Below are 23255 nucleotides of genomic sequence, written 5' to 3'. Positions count from 1 at the left end.
ATAAATCTCAATCTATATTTTTCACGTTTAAACTTTCGCGCTTTCATTTTGAAGGCCAGTCGCCCACACCGGAAGTGTTTTGTTGTGGTTCCGCCAACATCCTTCATATCCCTCCGCCTCCAACACTAGGGCAAGGAGGTGTTATATTAACCACTAGGGGCGCTGTAGGAAAACCCCACAGCGGAAGTCCCTCTCGCCTGCTCCTTGTTTTGAACCTTCACCTCTCAGACTGGCTGCACGCCGGACAATCTCAAATGGAAAAACGTGGATAGTAAAGAAATAAGTGATTTTATTTTAAAGCCCATATTGGCATAACGTTACTATTTCATGGTTTCCTCCGCGTGGAACAAATAACGCGAGTCCTCGACATAGCTAAAAGGTAAACGACGCCAGAATGTGATATGAAGTTTGTTTACTACTTGGTCATAACGTTAGCCAGCTATAAATGTGAGATAGTGTTAGCTAGACTAGGAGGGATGTAATTGTACTGATCCAGGTTTTTTTTTACATCGTAACAGCAGCAGAATCAAAGTCAGAAATCAAGAAACCAAAGGCTAGTTAGAGATATGAAAAAAGTATAGTAAGTAAAAAATATGAGGTAGATAGAAATGCAATAAATGTGCTAACGTACAATAAATAAAGAGGATAAGCAGCATCTTCAGCTTGGTACAAGAGTTTTTACAGATTTCATTTCATTTCAATGTTTATTTGAATAGGGACAGATACATAGACAGATAGAACATATTAACGCAAACAGTCTGATGTCACATATCATTAACATTTATAGCCTAAGCTAATTTGCAATGTTTGTCCCTAGATGAGCTTTTGTTAAAAAACACATATAGAATACACACACAAAATGACGTTGTCAGCATAAGACAGATGGTACCAAAGATGGTATTTACAGATATTAGGAAAAAAAGAAAGAGATCGAGATAACCCGGTGTAAGAAAAGGAAACAGGGAAAGAGAGAGAGGGAGACAGAGATAAAACTAGAGCTGGGCAATGTGTTTGTAATCAATATCACGATAATCACGATAAGTTTTTCTTTCAATATCTCTATATATCACAATATGGCTTACGGATGCAAAATCACATGTTAAATAATCAAATTGACTGCTTTGAACTGCATGGTAATGTTAGGTGTGATGCCAAACCAAAGTCTGAAATCTTCAAAAAATATTCCTTAAAATGTTTTGTACCTCATTTTGTCAGAGTTTCTAAATAAGATTTGCTTATTGTTGTCAATTTAGACAACAGAATTGTGTATCGCGATATCACAATATCATCATATCATCACGATACGATCCCACTGAAAGACGATACACGATAATATTGAATTATCACCCAGCCCTAGTGCATCATTAACTGCCCACCTTTCAGTCTCTCAGATGGGGGGTATCATGAACAGAGTGTGACCGTGTAAAAAGAAACTTGTGAACTCATCTGTCCCTGCACTGCTGCAGATGGGGAAGGCACCGAAGAAGAAGAAGAGCCTTGCTGACAAGGTCCGCAAGACCAAGACCTCCACCGAGATCAAGAACAACCCATTCGAGGTGAAGATCAACAGGAAGAAATTTGAGGTTCTGGGGAGGAAGACCAAGCATGATGTGGGTCTGCCGGGTGTGTCTCGGTCCAAAGCCATCAACAAGGTGAGAGGCTAAATATCTGTAAATATCTGAGTCAGGGTTGGTAAGAGGGAGACACGGGGGATGAGGAAGTCTCTGCCCCTGCCAACCTGGATCTTTTCCCACACTTACCATAATCTATGATGGTCAGTAACATTTTTTTTTTTTTACCTCAAAAGTGATATCTTGAGGTTTATGGGGATCAAAGTAAGACAATGATCCTGAGATACATTTGCAAAAAATAATGGGTGTTTTGCTCATTTGAATTTGTTGCCTATTGAAATAAATACATTTTAGAGTTTATTCTACTAGGTAATTAACATCAATACAAGTGAAGTTTTGAGCTCTCTGCTCTTCATCAGACCAGATTGATTGGTCAGTGGCACAGCCTAGATCAAACTCTGGTTAACACATAATGACACAAATGTGTAACTCTCCACTAAAGAAACACCATTTTGCAGCCTGTTGGAGCTTAGTCAAACCCATTTGAGCTCTGCCATGCTGCAGGGACACACAGTTGGCACTGGTGGAATGCTTTTGTGTGTGTGTGTGTGTGTGCGTGCGTGTGCACATTTGTGTGTTTGCGTGAGGAGTGGAGAAGAGATCGTAAACCCTTCTCGATGTTTGATCCACAGAGAAAAGAGACCCTTCTGAAGGAATACAAACAGAAGGACAAGTCCAACAAATTCATCGATCGACGCTTTGGAGAGTACGATACCAAGATGGCACCAGAGGACAAAATCCTACAGAGGTTTGCCATGGAGCGACAGGTCAGTCAAGTCATGATACGTCTGTGTTTGCTGTGTGAAAATGGAGGAAACTGCCACAGGCTTACATTACCTGAGATAACACATAGCACAAACACACAAAATTCAGGCTTAATGTAGTTGTAAATGTAAAGTTATAAGTTCTTTCAATTAAATAAACCCACATTCAGACAGATTTAATGTCATGTTTAATTATGTAGCTATCTAAGGCTCAGGCTTCTCACTAGTTTGATTTCATTGAGCATTAAGAGTAACCTATGTATCAGTTTAGATTGTCAGCTAAGTTGCATAACATCGGCCTTGTGACATTTTACACAAATTGATTTGATTACTTACAGTTGCAGATGAGGCAGTAGTCATATCAGTTCTGTTGCTGCTGGCTCATCTCGATGCTGCCAGTCACCTGAACATCCATAACCACCAGTACACACTGGCTAGAGCAAACCTGTAGAGAAATATTGTATGTACTCAATAATGTTCATGGAAATCTCCCTAGTACATAATGTACTTGGCTGTGCCAACAATGTAAGTTCATACAGAAGAGTTCCAGCCATTGATGTGAACGTTAAGTGATGTGTCCTTATTATAAAGATTAATTATTAGAAAGATTATTCATTGCTACATGGTACACAGTATGTTTTATGTTGTTGCTTATAAGTACACTAGATATTTGAGAAATTGTCATGAAGTACTTAGAGTACTATTGCTTACTTGCAATTCTCTCAAACACAGTTTAACACAGATTTTTACAATCGCAAAGTTTTTACAATCGCAAATACATTCATTGTCCCTGGAACATTGAAGACTGTTAGCTTCAAGCCTTAACCTCCATTCGTTTTCCATTATCTTTCAGCGGACCCATGATAAGAAGGACATGTACAACCTGAATGAGGAGGAGGAGCTAACTCATTATGGCCAGTCATTGGCTGAAATGGAGAAATTCAATGACACAGTGGACAGCGATAATGAAGCGGAAGAGAAAGGCCTTTTGTCAGGTGAGCGCTGCCACAGTCTAGAGGCTAACTATACAGTCCAACAATTCATTGTAACCCAAATTTATGTTGTACCTCGAGTCTGGTCCAGGGTCCAATATTTGGACCATGAGTGAGCAGTGTAAAATATTCTGAGTTTGTTCCCTTAAATTTCTGCAGTGAATGTTTATGAGTAATGGATGTATCAATTATTTGTTGTTGTATATCACTTCAATCAACCTTACCACAGTCAACAAATTTTCAGTATAAATTAATTTAATGTTGGGTCATTGGCTACATTTACATGCACTGAGTAACTTGGCCATATTTAGGTTAAGATTTTTACCTGCACTTTTGATACCCTGCTATTGATATCACTGTTGCTATGAATAAACCAATTTAGAGGATATTTCCATCCACTTGTGGACCACAGATGCATCAGTCCACCAGATACCTTCTCCCTCTTTGAATGAGCAATTCATAGTATTCTGTTACATCACCACAAGGCCTTCTTGGTAGGAAAATAACAGGTGATTGTAATAAATTAACAGGTGATTACAATCAAATGACAAACGCAGCCAATGAGCTGTGTGTATTGTGAAGCGCCATATTGGTAGGAAATGCATGTGACATCATGGGAATACTATGAATAGCAGGTTATTTCTAATACAGGGGACAGAAATGATGATCCCACTAGTAATAAGTCCTGCTCGCTGTCATGTTTTTTGTTGACATCAAAATGTAGCCATAATGCTCGCTGTACGAGTTTTGAGTTTGTGCCAACAGACTCTCTCTTTAACGCTCTCGCTCTCCCTCTCTCCCTCTCTCCCTCTCTCCCTCTCTCTCTCTCTGGTGTCATTTAAGGGTAAAGACACAATGGTTAAATTGCGCACTAGAGGGAGCAATTACCACACTTGTCCAGACATTTGACTTTTCTGAGTGAGGGACAATGAAAACAAGTTTAAATTCACCATTTTTGACATTTATTCTAGTGTAGGATTAGATAATCTGAAGCAAAATTGAAAAATTAATTTACAGTATTCTTATCACTTTGTTTCTATGTTTGATCTCTATACAAATAAACAAAGCTGCTAGCCTGTTTGCTTTTGGGTGCAGTTGAGGGTCGCAGCACATTCCCACTCGAATTATATGCAGCAACAAACCAAGCCTTTTTGTGTTTTTTGTTACTGCCTGAAAGTAATGGGCTCTTATCCCAGGTCAGCATGGCCTGGGTTCCCGTTCTCGTGTCTCGTAACAACCAAGTAGAAAGAAGAGGGAAGGGGGGCTTACTAAATTTAATGAGGGGATAGATGATGGTGTGGAAGATGAGAGAGAGAGAGAGAGAGAGAAAGTAAGAAGGGAAACCACAGTGTCAAGAGAATAAACCAGATTGTTTGTAAGATTGCAGCTTAATTGTTAATATTTGTAAGGGCCCCGGTTTTCCTTTTCTCTGGCATCAGCACTGTTCTCCTTTCTCACTACTTAATGTGTTACATTCTGAGTAGCAGCCGATGCCATCTGGGAGGCGTCCCGCATTGTGGAATCAACAGATTTAAGCACTCTTTTATTCTAGAGTGAATCAGAGGGCTGAATGGGCAGTTAGGGGGTAGAGGGACTTCTGATGGGTCCCGCACTCAAGCTAAGCTATATATTACACGCATTAGGACTGTGCACATCATGTAGATATACTGTATATAGATGTTTGAATTGTATGAAAAGTTTCTGAGAAATTAAGTATCATCATATTGCATTGTATCTTTAATCATTAGGCAGTTGGGTTTTAATATAGGTCAATAGCCTTGGCACGGTATTTGTGTGATTTATTATTCATGTATGTGTGTCTATGTTTCTTTCTCTATCTTACCCACCGACCCATCTTTGGATCATCACCTTGCACACTTGGGATTGTAATTGTGAGAAATCCCCGAGAGTGTGTCTGTTCCAGTAATTCATGATCAGAGGAAAGATATTTACGATTCCCAGCCCCCCTGTGGGATTTGAAAAGTCATTAGGTAGATGACAGAGCTGGTATGTAACAGTGACTAACAGTGTTTCTCTCCATCTCTCTCTCTCCTAGCTGAGCTGACTGCCTCCCACTTCGGAGGAGGAGGGGGCCTCCTGAGGAAGAAGATGCCAGGAGAGCCGGAGGAGGGAGGAAGCCAGAGGGCCAAGTCCAGGCAGGAGCTCATTGAAGAGCTCATCCAGAAGTCCAAACAGGAGAAGGTGAGCCGCTAACACGCTCCTGACGATGGAAACGCCGAACAGTCCAGCTTTGGGTCCACGCTAACCTTTTAGTGTTGTTAATCTTGGATCTGTGTTAACGAAGACAGTCCACCTCGTGGTACGACGAGGTAGACCACGATGAGACGTGGTTTGCGGTTCAGATGATTCATCATCTCGTGTCTGTCTTCCTCAGCGGGAACGGCAGGTGCAGAGGGAGGAGGCGCAGGAGTTGACGGAGAAGCTGGACCAGGACTGGAAGAGCATCCAGGCCCTGATGGCGCATAAGACGCCCAAAGCTGACCGCGCTGAAAAGCAGGAGGAGAAACCCAAGGTACGACCAGTAGGGATGCACCAATCCGTCGGCCAGATGTTCTAAGTAGGTCATCGGTGATCTGGCAATCACCATTTCAACTGCCCAATCAAAAAGAAAGGTTCAATTGCTGGATCAAGAAAGGTGGAGTCGGAATTGGCCCCAGAAAACCTATCTATTCCTACCTAATCTATTCATCGCTAACTATCAGTTTCCTTGGTTCTACTGTCTAATATAATAATTTAATGTAACCACTTTATTTGCTGTCTATAGTGACAGTTGTCTTGTGTAAATGAAAAGTTTATTGATCTGGCGTTCTGTTTCACATACGATACCCTTAACCACAGTCTCACACCAGTGGGATTATTGATATCATTCCTCCCTCGTTCTTTCTCGACTTTCCCTCTGTGCTTTCCAGCTGGATGAGTATGACATGATGGTGAGGGAGCTGGGCTTTGAGATGAAGGCGCAGCCCTCTGAGAAAATGAAAACCCCGGAGGAGGTGGCCAGGGAGGAGAGGGAGCGGCTGCAGAAACTGGAGGTCTGTAAACACAACATTGTAAACGCAGCGCAGAGCTTTGCCTGATCTTGTCTGCAGTCGTTCAGCATTGTTGTATCAATGTGAACAATGTCCTGTCAATATTCTGTCTCTTTGAAATGCAGAGTTGTTAAAAGTACCTATCCTGTTGTTTTGTTTTAACTTGTTTTCATGCTCTGTATTATAGTAGTTGTCTTCTGCTTTGTGGTTTTGTTTCCATGCGGTTGTTTTCTCCAGGCCGACCGTCTGAGGAGGATGATGGGAGATGCGGCAGAGGAGAAAACACAGAGTCAGACCCACATGTCTGCAGACGACCTCAATGACGGCTTCATCCTGGATAAGGAGGACAAAAAGATCCTGGCCTATCAGGTAAGAGGCAACATGTGATGTATTTGCATATTTTATCTATGGATCAGAATAATGTTTTCTCTGTTGTCACATTTTTATCCATTTATATGTTGATGCAGAATTCATTTCATTTGCATTTCTTTTTATCTCTAGGATGGAAAATGGAACATTGAGGAGGGGTCAGAGAAAGATGAAGACGAAGATGAGGATGATGAAGAGGGAGAGAGTAGTCAGGAGGAGGAATCGGAGGGAGAGGAGGACGATGAAGATGGAGATGAAGATGAAGAGGAGGAGGAGGAGGAGGAGGAGGAAGAAGAGGAGGGCAGCTGTGAGGAAGAAGACTGTCACTCGGACCTGGACTCTGAGCAAGAGAGCGAGGAAGAGGGGAAAGGACAGAAGGAGAAAGAGAGCGGTGCCAAGCCGAGGAAGAGTCTGACCACAGAGGAGATGAAGGCCCAGCAGGAGGCGGCTAAAGCAGAGCTGCCGTACACATTTACTGGTAACTGCTGTCACACATAGAAACATGTTCAAATTACTAAAGAACCCATCATTTTTAAATTGGAGTTTAATTATCACTCAGTAGTTAGACTGACCAAAGCTGATCAGTGGCTGTGGGCATTGTGTTGGTGACAATACTAGCCAAATGCTCAGCGGCAGCAACAGATTTCACTGTATTTTAGGAGATGGCAGTAAGAAAAAAATAAACTGTAATAGCAGTCAGCCATACTTGCTGTAACTTGCTGAACATTGTATGGACACGAAGCCCCAGGCCAGCACGTGCTAATTTGTTGTTGTGAATTGAATTTAAATTGAATTTTGTTTTAATTGTTGGAGGCTTATCATCTCTTTGGACTGCCTTTATGTTTAAGTTCATTGCTTAACAACTGGTGGGTCTTTAAAACATAAATTGTCACCTCAAGAAGTATCTGATATTACAAAAACTTGCTTTTTCCATTGGAACTGACTTCTGAACCATGTTTATCTTCACAACCATCACAGATAGAAACGTCTTGAATAAAGCTCAGATGAGTGTATATTATTTTAGAGAAGGCATTTATCCTCAACATAAGTATGCAGTGATCCATCTACTATACTTACATGCTGTGTCCGCCCCTCTCCCAGCCCCAGAGAGCTACAGTGACCTGAAGGATCTGCTCCACGGCCACTCCCCGGACAACCAGCGCCTCATACTGGCCCGGACTCAGAAATGCAACCACCCCAGCTTGGCTGTGGGCAACAAGCTCAAACTGCAGGTATGTGGAGCGTACATGTCAAATATGTATCAGTGCTGCACTTCTCCATATCTCTTAGACAGCTGTGGCCAGTTTATCATAATCCAAGTGTCCCATGGATGTGAGAGGGGGGTTGTGTTCTGTGTTGTATGAGGTGATAATATTTTATCTCTGTTTTTGTCAGAAACTCTTTGGCTTCCTTTTGGAGTACGTAGGAGAACTGGCCACCAGGAGTCCGCCTGAACTCACCACCGTCGATAAGCTCATACCGTGAGTTCAAAAAGTTGCTTTCTTTCACCGCCCTTTTGCCTCCTTTCAAATATTTAGTCCTCAAATCCAAACCTGTCTCTTTGTCCCTGCTCCATGTCTTTGTTTGTGTCCCTCCCTTCCTTTGCTAGAGAGTTGTACGGTCTGTGCCAGATGTTTCCGGAAGCCGCCTGTAAAGCCGTGCAGAGCGCCCTCGGAGACGCTGCTCATAGCATGGAGGAGGTGCTGGAGGTCAAAGGGCGCACTGCTTTCCCACCACTAGACATGGTATGCATCGCCTCTTATATATATACCTGAAGTGGTCAGTTGATGATATGAAGGTGTGATACTGATATAGATTAATATCGCTATGAGTAACAGAGATTTTAGAAGGTTTAAAAGTCATTTGGCTCAGCGTACATTATTGATCATTAGGTAATGGGTGGTTTCACAGGCCTGCATTAATCCTAGCCTCAGAATGAGAGAATATCTGTTGGCAAAATTCTTGTTTCTCTGTTTGACAAATACAATTTTGTGTGTTTTAAGCTAATCTACCTGAAGGTGACAGCCTTGCTGTTCCCCACCTCAGACTTCAGACACCCGGTCACCACTCCAGCTCTGATTTTCATCAGCCAGGCTCTCACCAAGGTACACACAGCTGTGTGTGTGTGTGTGTGTGTGTGTGTGTGTGTTTCTGTATCTGTGTGTCTCTCTTCTCTATGTAGTTTATTTTCTGTCATAGTCCTCATCTGGCTGTCTTGACTGTCCTGCTGGCTTTCCTACCTACCTACCTGCCTGTCTGTGTGTGTGTGTGTCTGTGTGTGTGTTCATGTGTCATGGACTACTTTTGCGCTGTGGCCTTTAATAAGTAATAAGCTTTCATCATTTCCCATTCTGTTTGAACTCAGTTGTTCTCCCCTCATCAGTCAGCATTCTGTGTTTGTCTGTTATTTCTGGATGAGGAGACGCTGGCCATACATACTCACCAAAAGTTTTTAATTATTTGATTATGTTTTTGTTTTCCGGATCGCATTCAGTCTCACAGTTCTGTGTTGTTACACCACTATTGTGTGACTCAAAGCTGATTCATTCAGTGTTCATATGCTAGTGTTGTTGAAGCAAGTCACAAATGAAAACATGATGGTTGTGTCACAACTCCAGTTTGCTTCTTGCATAATGAGTTTGTAGCTGTTTTTTTTTTAATATTTATAATGTCTTCAGTGTAATTGATGTAATCTATTGCATGTAAGCCCTAAATGATTTTAATGTCAGTACTAATGCTATATCATACCTCTCTGTCTGTGTGTGTGTGTGTGTGTGTGTGTGTGTGTGTGTGCGTGTGCCTCTCGGCCTCAGTGCCCGGTGACATCATTGCAGGACGTGACGTCAGGCTTGGTGCTGTGCTGCCTGGCTCTGGAGTACGTCTCTCTGTCAAAGCGCTTCCTGCCTGAGCTGATCAACTTCCTGTCTGGGACGCTGCACCTGGCTGTGCGGGACAAGACCTCGACAGGTAGCTGCACACACACACACACACACAACACACCACTCACAACATGCAGCACAGACAGGCACGTGATGCACATGGGGGCATTTTGTTGGGCAGCAGAAGGTGGACACTCACAAATTTTTGTGTTATTAGTGAGTCATAAACAGGTGGGTGATACGGTTTACATAACCATATTTTTCATATTCTGGAGGATAATGATGATGATTTATTTAAAAAAAAATCTGAATTTGGACCATGAAGCCCATGCAAAGTCCATTGCACAGAGCATGAGCCTCAAATTGTTTGCCTAGCATAGTGATGCGATATAATTGGAGCTACACATTGTAGCCGACTGTGACAAGTAGTTATTTTGACAGGTATACAACATGGCTATGATTTTAGTATTTGAGAATATTCTTTATGTGAGTTTACAATGGTTAAACAACAATGATAAGGATAGTCTTTATGCCTTTGATTGTAAATTATGAAGATGAAGCCTTTCGCGTTGCACAGTGTGTGTATTGCTGTGTAAGCAAATGTCAATCAAACACTTAGGAGAATAATGTGCATTGTAGTGGCTTTGACAAATAAGCAGTTGTTAAATAATTTGTTAAAAGGCCTTTTAACATGTCAAAATGTTGCCTAAAAGATAAGAGACTGGATTATACCACAGTATACACTGTCAAAAGTCATATCATGCACATTTTGATGCCAGTATCTACTGTCTGCTTTGATGCTGACTTAACTACACACCCCAAGGCTCAGATCATATGTATAAGTGTCTCTCAACTCAACTAATTCTCTCTCTCTCTAGAGAGAGAAAGAGAGAAGGTACCTGTTATACATGTATTTCTTCAGTTGAGCCGGTATATTCAGGGAGAAGGAAAGTGAACAAGTTGAGTTGAGCCCATTGACTCACTGCTGCTGTTTATGTGGTTGGTCACTCAAAGGGTGGAATATGTAGTCAGTGATATTGTGGAGTTTAAGAATATGTTGTGTTGGGATGCGGACTGTGTACTGCAGGGTAGAGGGGGCTGACTGTAGAGGCTTCAGAGGTTTTACAAACTGCTGTAACTGTTACAATACAGGCTTGTGTATTTGTATTGTGGCAGTTTGACAGGTTTATTCAATCTGCATGTTGGGAGGCAAGGAACTCAAAATCAAAAAGTGATGGATGATTACACAGAGTTTTATAGTGTTGAATGTTCATGATTATGTTAATACACATAGAATGTAATAAAGCTACTGGTAAAAAGGTATAAGGTCATATGAAGAAGACTGAAGAACCAATGATAATTATAGGTTTAGCACTTTTAGGAGATGCGTAATAAGAGGTGACCTTCTAGAAGACAACAAGTTATTACTTTGTCAAGGCCACTTAGTCAATATTATCTATGAGATTTGAGCATTTGCACATTCCAGGCTCACAGTTCTGTGAGAAACACACAAGATGTTACTTTAGAGTTTAATCTTATAATGGTGAAGCAGATTCAGTATTCTTGAGTTTTAGGGAAAAATGGGTCAAAGGTTACATATTAAGTGAGCATATAAGAATGTTGCTTACTACAGGTACTTTTCCATTTCTTCCTCAACAGTATGTATCTAGCTGTTACGGGCTGCTATGATGGTAGTTATACAACTATTACAGCCTAGTGTGTGGAATCTTTTTTTAACTGTTACAGGCTGGCACGATTTTGTGTGTGTGTCACTGCTGAAGCCTGGTGTAGTGGTATGTGTGTGATGTTCCCGGGTGTTTTGGGCTGAAGCACTGTGTTGCTGTGGAAATAGATTGGGTACAGTCTATTGCCATTTCTCCATTTCTCCTCTTTTTTTCCTTTTTGTGATGTTTGGTCGGTGGTTTGCTGGTTTCACTGTATGTGTATGGGTGCAAGGGTGTGAGAGGAGTGTGTATTTAGGGTATGTTGATTATATTTCCTCTTGTGGTTTCAGATGGTTTATTAATGAGCATCAAATGTCAAAAGCCTCATGTCTATCTTCTCACTCTCTACTGGTCACTATATAATAAAATAAAATTGTCAGAAATGCAATATAAAATAAAAAAATAAAAAATAGAAATGCTTGCACATGACCTCATACTAGGTACACACACACACACACATACACTACCAATTCACACGTAAGTGTCACTTTACCTCATCAGCAGTTATGGCAGTACACTCTCGACAGTCATGTTAAACAAGCTGAGTGGAAGATGCTCTCTTTCATTTCCATAACAGCAGACTGTCAGTTGATTTCACGAGCCACACAGTCACAGTATTTGATTATTGTTACGATCTAATCCTGCAACCTCTGAAGCTGGAGTAAATATTCAACAAAGCACATCTTAACTTTAAGAGGCAGCTTTGCATATATGGGGTTGCAACTATCGATTTTTTTCCCTGTTTTAGAGTAATATCTTGAACCTTACATTGAATATTTGAATAATCTATAATCAAGAACGCCCAATTTTTTAACTGTTTAGTGCAACAGAATTAATTTAAAAATCAAAATGTGCATTTTATGACCAATTCACAATAGTTTCATACAATATAATCTTTCCACTTAATATGATAAATAGCCAAATAAACCAAATGTATTTAGCTTTTCAAAGTGTAGGAAATAATAATTAAAAAAATCAAATAGACACATATCTCAAATGAATGTAACTGTATTTGCGTGTCCTTTGAGACATGCATGTGATAAACGGCTATATGAATAAACTTGAAACTTGAACTTGTATTAGTAATCCCACTACACCAGTGGTGTCCAAACAATTGCCATGGAGAGCGGAAACTTACTTTTGCAAAAAGAGTTTGTTTTCTTCTACTGTTTGTGAGTGGACAGAAACGAGGCCACCGGACTGAGCAGAGAAGTAGAAGAACATGTGTTAGAACAATAGAACGCACGTCGATGGTGCTGTGCAGTCGATTTCTTGTTACTGCCTTGGAGATGATTGATCTTCTTACTCTCCAGTTAATGGCGGATTGCCCATGGACACGATCACTAGCAAATCTATAAAATACAGAGATCATTTGACAACAGGAATTGTTTTTCGATTTAAAAAAACGTTTTCAAATTTTTCAAATATTCATTGGAGCTCCAATTGCATGCCACTTGCATACTTATAGACTGATTCATACTCAGTACAATTCTCTCTGTCTAGCCTCACTCACAGTTCTACCAATGCTCCTGACAGCAGTCTATTCTCTGATATGAAGTGTGATTGACAGACGTTGACGTTGTGTTGCAGGTTACTCTGTGGTGCCGCCCTTCAGGCCAACAGGGAAGTGCAGTGACCTACTGGTGCTGTCAGACCCAGAGTCCTGCAAGAGCTGGAGCAAGAAAACCCTGCCACTCTCTGCTACGCAACACCTGGAGCTCAAAACTGACCTTGACAGAGACCACCACAGGTAGGACTGGAGGGAGGTACACCTGCAGGGAAACAGGGACTGGATGGGGGGGGGTGGGGGGGGGGGTTCAGTAAGTTAGAGATGACGTACAACGAGCTGGTTATTACTGAAAAATAAGTCCTGATAGGGTGAATCAAGAGCCCAATGCAAAGCAGAGACTCATTTTACCTGTTTATTAGACAATAATCATTTGACACGCAATATTGATTTCAAATGATTTTATTACAAGCTCATGTAATTTACAAGCTTCTGCCAAAAGTTAATTTGATTAGAAAACAGTCGATCTGACAGGACTTGACTGTGGAGTGACATGATTATATGTGAAACAGTGGTGTGATACTCAGAAACAACAGATTTCAGAATGCATTCACTGGCCAATCAGAATTGAGTACTCACCAAAGCCATGTAATAACAGAAGTTAACACTTGCCTGGAGACTGACAATTATAGGTGCAGTTGGAAGAGGGAGGGAGATGAAGCGTGAGAAAACCTTGGGTCTGTCTGTAACGGCTCCTCGAGCTGAGTAAGACCTGGATGAGATCGCCAAACACGAAACAGCCAGGCAGGAATAGATCGGAGAGAGATGGAGTAAGTTCCACTGGAGAGGTGGAAGTGAAAAAGAGACACTCATTTTCATTTTTCATATAAATAGAGGCACACATACACGCATTTATACAGATCTAGCCAACAGCCATCTAACTGTCTATGCCAGCTGCAGTCTCGTGTCCTCGTTTGAGAGGAATTGCTGGAGCCTTCCATTTTTGTTCAGTTGCCAGAGGGTCAAGTAGTGGTCTGGCAACCGGTAATTAGAGATGCATTGTCTTACACGATTCCTGCTTGGGCCTACGTTACAACATTTTGTAAAAGCTGCCATGTCCTGCAGCACCTGATGGGGGGGCTTCTATACTGACTACCACTGTACAGGTATTGAAAACTAAGCTAAGCCCCCATATTGTGTTTACCTGTACAAACAGTAAGGCTCGGTGTTGTTAGATCCACTATTATGATTCTGACGAGTGGCCAGCATGGTTTCACACAGCAGCTGGTGTGTGGGCACAAAGCAAAGCTTTAGCAGAGAAAACCGACACAACTCCCTGCAAACAGGCTTCAGCAAACCAGGCATGGACCAATAGCATGGGAGTATGTGGTTGTGCTAAGTTTGTGTGCGTATAGATTTTCTCTTAGCACTCTGAAAAATTGATACACATAACATCCCCTACAACGGTCTGACTCTGAAGTGGTCGTGTTAAGAGTCAAATTAGTTAATGAGGATGTGCCGTTTGATGACGACTATAAAAAATGAGTGAGTCGTGCAGCATAAACATAGCTAATTGCCCCAATTTAATCTTTAATGAATCTCATCTTCTACCATGCTCGGAAACCCAAAACAAAATCAACTTAATTTAGAAAATTTCGGTCTGTAGCCATGAAGACAAAATGTATACTCCACAGGAAGTATATTTATTAATTTATTCATTTGAAAGCAGCAGCTGTCATTCTGTAAGCCATCTTAACTGTGATTTCTTGACAGTTGTTGATGCATAATGACTGGAGCTGAGGCCCGGTCCAGTCCAGTCCCATCAACACTGTTATGAACGCAGCGCTGCGTGTGACTCTTGCTCCTCGCACCTGGGTGCCCAGTTCTATTCTAATTTCTAGATTCCTTTAGGCCTTACAAAGACAGATGCGCACCAGCAGCTGTGTGTGAAGAGTCTCATAGCCGCGGTAATTACTGCCACGGCGATGCAGCTCGGCCTCGGGTAGGGAAGGAGAGAGAGAACGTGCCGCACGACCCTGTAGGGCAGCGGAGTGCACTTAATGACTGATAGACAGTCTCCACACTGGGGGAAGAATGTGTGTATGTGTGTTAGTGTTTGTCCATATAAGTAAAGATTTATACCTTTGTTTGCAGACAGAAAGTTAAACTCATGGGCCAATAATGGACATCTTTCATAGTTAACACAACCAGCATTTGACAGCATATTAAGATAAGATATTAGGAGAATCCTGTCTTTCTCTATTTCCAACCCAGTATGTAACAAATAAATACAGTTATGAATGTGTTCAAATATCACCACTGTCTATAATGTTTTGTGTTAAATCTTAGAAAATCTTGCCTGATTTTTGAGACATAATTGAATGTGAGAAGAATACCCAAAGATACTTTCCTAACCACCAGTGAAATATTATAGGAAATAAATGTTAAATATTGGAATGCTAATGTTTATATCTCTGTCCACAGGCTGATGTGTCTGTCCACCTGCCTGGACCTGGTGAAGCGGTGCTGCCTGCTCTACAAAGACCTCACTTCCTTCACACACATTTTCCAGCCAATCAGCACGCTGCTTTCGAAACATCTTCCTGCCCAAACATACCCGGTGCTTTTACAGGTTGGTGCCAAAGTGTCAGGGCAGAGGGTTAGGAGCAGCGACCTGGTACTGAACTTGCACAGGGGAAGGAGTTTTATGGAGGGTCAGCAGGGCGACTTAGGGGTTACAACACACACACACACACACACACAGGCACTCTGACTCTCTCTCTCTCTCTCTCTCTCTCTCTCTCTCTCTCTCTCTCTCTCTCTCTCTCTCTCTCTCTCTCTCTCTCTCTCTCTCTCTCTCTCTCTCTCTCTCTCTCTCTCTCTCAGTAACTGATTTTCTGTATCTCCCTAATTATAATCTTGCGTTGTTTGTATCCCAGGAGCTTCACAGTGAGATCCTGGCGGCTATCAGCAGCGCCGCCGTGACCCACGGTGCCTTGGTGTTTGAGAAGAAGAAGCCTATTCCTCTGAAGCTGCTCACACCTAAGATTGTTGAAGTGTAAGTGACAATGAAAAATGACAGTGAATAAAAACACTGCTTGTTAACCAAATTGAAATTAATGTCCTCTCCCGGCCTAGCCACTCATTTACCATAATTCAAGGAACTGAGGCAATTATCTATTTTACATCTCTCTTTTGCATCTTTTATATTTATTTCTCAGGTTGGACTATGGAAAGAAGCGTGGGAGCACCAAAGAGGAGAGAGAGAAGGAGCGACTGAAGCACAAGTACAAGAAGGAGTTCAAGGGCGCGCTGAGAGAAATCAGGAAGGACTCACGCTTCCTGGCCAGAGAGAAGCTCAGTGAGGTCATGAGCAGGTGTGTATGACACCCAGTGTCATTATTGAAGGGAGCAAAAACGATGGATGATGCATTTTGTTTTGCCTTTTTAATCACAAAGAAGAACTGTATGGTATGGTGCAGTATGTTTTTAGTATCTGTTAAATGCTTATGGCTGTAAAGAGCTGTAACATTTTCTACTTTTTATCTTTGTGTTTCAGGGATGCAGAGAGGAAGAGGAAAGTGAGGGAGCTGTTTGGCAGCTTGGCCACTCAAGAGGGAGAGTGGAAGGCCCTGAAGAGGAGGAAGAGGAAGTGAAACACCTAATCCATCTCCTTTTCTTCATCATTTGCGCTCTGTCAAGTGGACATCTCCCATTCAGCTGCAGATAAGACAGGCAGTAGTCTACGCAAGGTTGAAACTTTGTCCCCAAATGCAACTTGTGGAACTGGAAACTGTGTTGTACTTTGCAGATTGTTTTCATAATGATACAGGATAAATGCAATTGCCTTGGTGTAACACCCATTTTGTACTCTTCAATTGCAAATGTCTATAGTGTAGCTGTCTGAAATGTACACACGATTGTCATCATGTAACTGATGTGGGCATTTTGTGAGCTTTGGAAAGTGCCATGCATTCCTGATTTGTCAGTTGAATGGCGTTTCTTCCACCACTCTGACTCGACGGTCAGATACTGTTGAATTGTCAGTCAACAAAAGAGTAAATATATAGTTTGCATTCTCCTTTTTCCCCTCAGAAACCATGACCTAAACATGCTAAAATATTTGTGTTTGAGATAATAAAAGTATCTTCTGTTTTTATCAGTTTGTTTTTGTTGTCTATCAGCAATGCATTTGTGTTTCCAATCAAGCTCAGCAAAGTAAGGTCATGCGGTTTAGTTTCAAGTGATAAAGATTGTGGATTACTACCATCATAGTAAAATCTTTCTGCTTGATAGTGAGCATTTCATAGATTTACAAAGTTATGATAAAAGAGGAATCAGTGATGCAAACACCATGACTTATATGTTGAAGAAACAAACCCAGGAAGCGTATGCACATCAAGCTTTATTAAGTAGAAATTGTTAAACATTTATGTGTCATTGTCAGTTCTATTACATAAACATTTGGGTTGGTGGGAGGGTGTCGCAGAGGCTGGTAAGGGAAGTGGAGCCAGTTGTGTAGTCAATTTTTTTTTTAATGAGTTGTTACCAATTTGTGACATCCCAAATTTGGATCCAGACAGGTAGGGATGGGAGGGGTGAAGGGTGGAGGAAAAATTTAGCAGAATTTCTTTAAGAAATGGGGAGAAAGCAGAGATTGAACAGACAGAGGACTGGGTGAAGGAATGCTATAATACAGGAATGACAAAGGAGTTGAATGATCCGAGGGGAGGGGAGAAGAAAAGGGTTTAGCAGGAAGGTTGGGTCAGGAGATGGTTGAGATAAGATTGTAGTGGGGTGATCTAATGTGTTGGGATAGTAGAGATGAAAGAACTCAGACAGCAGGCAGGCATTCAAAGGGTGTGGTAGGGACGGAGGAGGTACGGTTCGGCTAGTCCAGCGGGAAGAGCTGGTTAAGGTGTGGCTGAGTGGATCTCACTGCTGGAAGATCTGGGGTTCTTTGACTGCTGCTACACAGGGATACAGAAAGAGCGTTAAATTCCCTTTATGTCTTATGATACAAAAGTAAAGAAGAGAATACCCGCTCACTGCTCTTTTGTTCCCAAGCGTGATTTCTGTTTTTTTTCTTACCAGTCTCTGTCGAAACGCCGTCGTGCTCACAGCATGTAAGAAACAAATAGAAATCACACTTGGGAACACAAAAGCAGTGTCTGAGTATTATCTTCTTTTTTGTATTCATTTTTACTACCCAGCACTTGTGAAATAACACGGATGTGCGTATGCTTCTTTAAGACTGTTATGATACAGCAGTGACAGCAAAGGTTCATCACTAAAATGGCCTCACCTTGGATTTGAAGCTCTCCGCAGCCTGGAATGATATTTAGACACCTGCAATGGAAGAAGATGACTTTTGAGTGCTTTTGTGTCATCCCCATATACTGGATTTGAAAGGAGATGAGATTCTGCTTGTAATCGATCCACAGAATTTCTCAATCTCCTTAATCTTAACCGGGCTATCACTAAATAATCGTTAGATGTGCCACAACTTCACTTTACCTGTTGCTAGTTCTGTGGGGATTCCAAGCCTCAGCTCTTCCCCCTCCAGCAGTTTTCTGTAGGTGGCGATCTCTGCATCCAGCTTCAGCTTGATGTGCAACAGTTCCTGGTAGTCCTGCAAGTACTTGGTCATCTCCAGTTTGGTTTCACAGAGCTGGGCCTCCAGCTGGGCGATGATGCCCTCCAGGCCGCCCACCTTGTCCATGTGGGCCATCTCCATGTCCTCCAGCTGCTGCTGTAGCGCCGCCTTGCGAGCTCTCAGCCCGTCGATCTGGTTCTGCAGGTCTGTCACCTGGTTGTGGAAGGTGCTGATCTCCTCCTTCATGGTCTTCATCTGGTCCTCGTGCTTGCTGGCGTGCACCTTAAGGGTGTCGAACTTGCCCTTGTACCACTTCTCGGCCTCCTGGACGTTGCGGGCAGCCACCGCCTCGATCTCTGCACGCATGTTGCGCAGGTAGGCAGCCAGGTCCGGCCGGTCACCGCCAAGCTCGGCGGTAACCTTTGAGTCCTCGATCTGCTTCATGAGGTCGGCCACCTCTTCGTCATGCAGCTTCTTCAGGAACTCAATCTCGGCCACCAGCTGCTCTACACGCCTCTCCAGCTCGGCCTTCTGCAGCGTGGCGTTGTCGACATCTTGGCGGAACTCTCTCAGGATCATCTCTGCCTCCTCTGGAGACAGCAAGGAAGGCAGAGTGGTAGAAAGTGGAGAGAAGAGGGTGGAGAGATAGTTTAGAAGTGCATTTTTATTAGTTCTAAAGACATATCATTGTCTGCAATTAGTTTGCTATACTATATAAATCTGACCACTGTTTGCTCTCAGTGAGACATCTCCTATTTGATTATATATTTTTTCTAAATGACAATTTTTGTCCCTAGTGTGAAGCTACACAGGAATTAATAGAAATGCTTTGATAAAGATCAAATAGCATCTTTGGGTTTCACTCTCCTCTACCTTTGAGTGCCAGCTCCTCTTCCAGCTTGAGCCTCCAAACTTCAACCTCCTCTTCAACATATCCCCGCTCGATATCAGCTGCTCCCTTCTCATTGGTCAGGGACTCGATCAGTTCCCTCATCTCCTTGAACTTGATCTCGTACTCTTTGCCGATGCCTGTGGGGCCTCCCTTGTAGCGGCCCTGCAGAGCTGCCAGCTCAGCTTGCAGAGCAGCGTTTCTCTGTTCTAGTGCCTGGACCTTCTCGATGTATCCTGCAAACCTTACATTTAGCTCCTGCATCTCCTCCTGCTCATTGGCATGGTACTGGTGTATCTCTGTGCCCACCTCAACTGCGGTGCCCTGGAAACCTGCGCGCCCACGGTCGCTATATGAGGATCCACGGCACCGACATGGGGACGGGCTCTGAACCCTCATCCTGCTACTTTTGCCACTCACCTGCAGGCTTTTTGGGGAATAAGACGCTCCTCTCATATTGTTTTTTTTCTGTACTTGGTGTAAAGAGTTTGTGGTAAATATTGGGTTTGTTGTTTTAAGATAATTCCAGGATTCTAGATTGGCCTCTTCTTCCGTCTCCGTTGTTTCGTCTTTGCCGAGCCCCCCTTTCAACTGACGCCCTCTCAGACCGGTCCAGGGGTTTTTATGGGGCCTCAAAGAATGTCTCAGACAGCATTGAAACTCTTGCAGAGTTTTGGCATGTTTTAAATGTGGATCATGACAGTGTTCCAGAGAACTATGCCATCATGCTCTTCATTAGGCAGCATGGCGTTGATAGCAGTTAGGCGGGTGGAGTTCATTCCCTGGCCTTTGCACCACAGTGTGAAATAGTGATCAAAGCATGCGTGGCTGCTATTTTTCACTCACCTCTCAGATAGGGTGGCGGTGAAAACGGGTGGGAAGGAAGGAGGGAAGGAGAGGGCAGCCAAAGCATTGTGAAACACTGGTGATGTGCTAGTTTTCCTGTACAACGTCCTGTTACCACAATGATAAATAACAAACATCAAGTGTTCTTAGTGATGTACAACCAATGAGAATGAACCAGAGGTGCAATGTCGGGGTAGTGTAGCTGTAATGTGGATGAGCATAGGTCTGAATAATGTTGAGTACAGGTGTGGAGGAGGTGGTTCTAAGTCACCAAAATGTGCACCACAATGTGCAATCACATCCGTGATGCACAGTCCCCACTGGACAACCCCAACGACGTATCCATTCTCACCAACCTCCCTCTCCTCTAACATCCAAGCTAGGTTTCTTTTTTATGATACTCTATTGATGCTCGAAAGAGAAATGCATCATTCTGCTCACCCCCCTCCACAAGGAATTCAAAGCTCAGGGTCGCCTACAGAACAGCGCCGCCTCAGGTTCAGCGTCTTGCTCAAGGACACTTCAGCAGGGTGGATGCTGTCACTCGCTCTGGAGACTGAACTTGGTTGAGGACTCCTTAACCGCTGCGCTACACTGCTGGCCAATGCTGCCCAATGCTCTACATAGGAGCACCTATGTTCTACATGGGTGCTAACCCTAAATAGCACAAGATAATTGTTTGCATTGGTGAACATTTGCTTTGCCTTGACCGTACAGATGCAGAACCGTAGCAATACATGCATTCTAATTCTGTGACAACAAACAAGCACTTCTGCCTTTGGCAGAAATGTCTAGAGAACAAATCTGAATTCTTTGATCATAAGACTCTCTATGATTATTTTAATTAGTTCATTATCTTCACAAATGTAGAAGTTCATTGCACACCAAGAGGCCTCAGTCTAGTATTTATTCAAGAGTCCATATTTATTATAATACAAGTGCAAAAAACATGTAGTGAATGACGTGTTTTGCCCGCAGGCTTTGTCTGGATTAAGGCCTCTTGGTGTGTTATGAAATTCTTCATTTGTGAATTTATGCAGTTCTTTATGGACTTTAGTCTATTAACTTGTTCAGTACAATACTGGAAAATTGAGCATGTAAATATTCTCATGGGTCCATAGACCTATGTCAATTACTGGTCCCAGATGAGACTTTATGGTTTAGGCATGTTGTAGTCATCAATTGAATTTGTCATTGTGTCAGTGGCCTAATATACTGCAGCAGCACTGAGGTGTTCATAACATGGGGAAATATGTTTCAGACATGCAAGTATCTTCTTACAAATTACATCCTGATTTTTTTCAGATTTACAGATTTTACAAATTATAAAATAAGCAAAATAAGTACGTATTTGAAATTAATGTTGTAGAAATATTACAATCGATAACAACAGCCATCGGAGTCATCGGCTACTTTGAGAGTGCAGAAATGCTCCAGGAAACAGGAGTTGACAGGTATGGACCATAACAAGCGTGGATAAAAGAAAATGTTTTGAGGCATACAACTACTGGCCTTCAGTCTTCTCTAGAGGATGCATCGGTAGGAAGCACAAGAGATGGCGAACGAATTAGATGACTCACTCTGCTTTCTGGGAATAGTGATCTTTACACAAGATGTTTTTGAAGTGATTTGAGCTTGACAAAGGCCATATTTACACCGGTAAGAAATGTGGCTTTTCACATCTGTGTTTCTGGAATAAGCTCTGGCGGAAGAAAGATATTTTGTAGTCTAAATCCCATAAATGTGTCCACTGAAGGTTATCAGTCAGAAGGTAATTTTGAAGCCAGTGTGGCCAATGGTTAATAGCTACAGGCAGGCGCTTCGCATTCAGCACTTGCCCTCAATCTGACTTGCCTTGAACTTACCAGCGCTTTATGACCACAAAGTATGAATATGCACTATCCTATCCCGTCTGCCATTTGAATAGTGTATCCTATTCATGTAATGAAGTGTGGGTATTTCAGCTCAGACTCTGAATCAGAAGAACTTACTAAGTGCAGTAAATGTACAGGGATTTGTCTTGCTGAGACATCATGACAGAGTTTCACAGTACCTCACAAGGATCTAGGATACAGGATCTAACCTATAATACAAAGGGACAATACAAGACAAACAATGGATGGTAAGATAGCAATATGTTTGCAGCAGCTGTAGAGGGAAGTGTAGTGAGTGACCAATAGTTGGAAAATGCAAGGGGCGAATCTTAGGAAAGTGGGTGACAGCTCTCAAGAAGAGGCTGTTGAGGTGTTTGATGGCCTTGGTCTTTATGGACCAGTACTGTCTCCCAGAGGAAAGCTTTGGGAAGAAATGGCTGCCAAGGTGGACCTTTGTTACTGCAGTTTTTCCTGCCCTCTCACAGTAAAACTGTCAGTGTTGATTTAACTCATATCAACACTTTCAGAGTTAAATTCACACTGACAATTTTACTGTGTATTTTGCTTGAGTTTACACAAAGGGCCTGTATAAAGCTGTTACACTGACCCATAGAAACTCACTCCACACACTACACACACACTTGGATTGGACCACAAACCCTCACCTTCCCAATTTATCACTATAAAAGTTGAATACACACTATCCTATCCAAGCCACCACTTCAAAAGGATCTAATTTAAATGGAAAAATGGGGCCATTTCACCTTATAAGTGAGTATAGACTAAGGGGTTATATGGCGTGGTATCAACTACATTATACCAGATTCTGTGTATTTATCTTCTGTATATTCTGTCTTTTCCAGCAGATAACCCACATTTTCCTCTTACGTAAATGTAGCAAAAAAGTGATAAAACACATATTTAATCATAAAAAAAAGCCACACATTTTTTAATAGACGGCGTGAATTTATCTCTGAAAAAAGCCCCGCATATTGAAATCACAACATCCTGTTATTGATGTGTGAGCTCATGTTGTCCTCCGTTGTCTCCCTGGTGATTAATGCCTCACAGCCAGCTGATACATGCATACTTACACACACACACACACACACACACACACAGAGACACACACAC

The 23255-nt window shown here is 42.3% G+C and overlaps 2 protein-coding genes across 2 annotated transcripts; one reads left to right on the top strand and one right to left on the bottom strand.

Annotated features, from left to right (window-relative positions):
* The first annotated feature begins 223 nt into the window (after positions 1 to 223).
* nop14 (NOP14 nucleolar protein homolog (yeast)) lies at positions 224 to 17075 on the top strand. The gene is made up of 19 exons (XM_071896765.2): positions 224 to 379; positions 1467 to 1652; positions 2264 to 2398; positions 3249 to 3390; positions 5444 to 5589; positions 5783 to 5920; positions 6318 to 6440; positions 6675 to 6806; positions 6939 to 7284; positions 7908 to 8038; positions 8202 to 8287; positions 8416 to 8551; positions 8810 to 8911; positions 9620 to 9773; positions 13000 to 13159; positions 15401 to 15548; positions 15856 to 15974; positions 16138 to 16293; positions 16476 to 17075. Exons 2-19 carry the CDS (start codon positions 1467 to 1469, stop codon positions 16570 to 16572), a joined length of 2637 nt encoding a protein of 878 aa, XP_071752866.2. The 5' UTR covers positions 224 to 379; the 3' UTR covers positions 16573 to 17075.
* Positions 17076 to 17851: 776 nt separating this feature from the next.
* Positions 17852 to 19857, bottom strand: vimr1 (vimentin-related 1). The gene is made up of 3 exons (XM_071896774.2): positions 19386 to 19857; positions 18434 to 19102; positions 17852 to 17886 (listed from the first exon to the last, which is right to left on the bottom strand). The coding sequence occupies exons 1-3, from the start codon at positions 19855 to 19857 to the stop codon at positions 17852 to 17854; spliced, it is 1176 nt and encodes a 391-aa protein (XP_071752875.2).
* Positions 19858 to 23255: the final 3398 nt, after the last annotated feature.

This window comes from Centroberyx gerrardi, chromosome 2, assembly GCF_048128805.1.
Source record: "Centroberyx gerrardi isolate f3 chromosome 2, fCenGer3.hap1.cur.20231027, whole genome shotgun sequence".
Taxonomy (NCBI): Eukaryota; Metazoa; Chordata; class Actinopteri; order Beryciformes; family Berycidae; genus Centroberyx; species Centroberyx gerrardi.
The sequence above is the reverse complement of the archived record's forward strand: the minus strand, read 5'-3'. Positions and strand labels throughout refer to the sequence as shown.

Excerpts from the sequence above, each read along its gene's own strand:
- nop14 (XM_071896765.2), top strand. The coding sequence starts at position 1,467 with ATGGGGAAGGCACCGAAGAAGAAGAAGAGCCTTGCTGACAAGGTCCGC. Across the intron at positions 5,921-6,317 it reads AGCAGGAGGAGAAACCCAAG|CTGGATGAGTATGACATGAT; the intron begins GTACGACCAGTA and ends TGTGCTTTCCAG. Across the intron at positions 8,912-9,619 it reads TCAGCCAGGCTCTCACCAAG|TGCCCGGTGACATCATTGCA; the intron begins GTACACACAGCT and ends TCTCGGCCTCAG.
- vimr1 (XM_071896774.2), bottom strand. The coding sequence starts at position 19,857 with ATGAGAGGAGCGTCTTATTCCCCAAAAAGCCTGCAGGTGAGTGGCAAA. Across the intron at positions 19,103-19,385 it reads AGAGGAGCTGGCACTCAAAG|AGGAGGCAGAGATGATCCTG; the intron begins GTAGAGGAGAGT and ends TGCTGTCTCCAG. Across the intron at positions 17,887-18,433 it reads CCCCACAGAACTAGCAACAG|CAGCAGTCAAAGAACCCCAG; the intron begins GTAAAGTGAAGT and ends ATCCCTGTGTAG.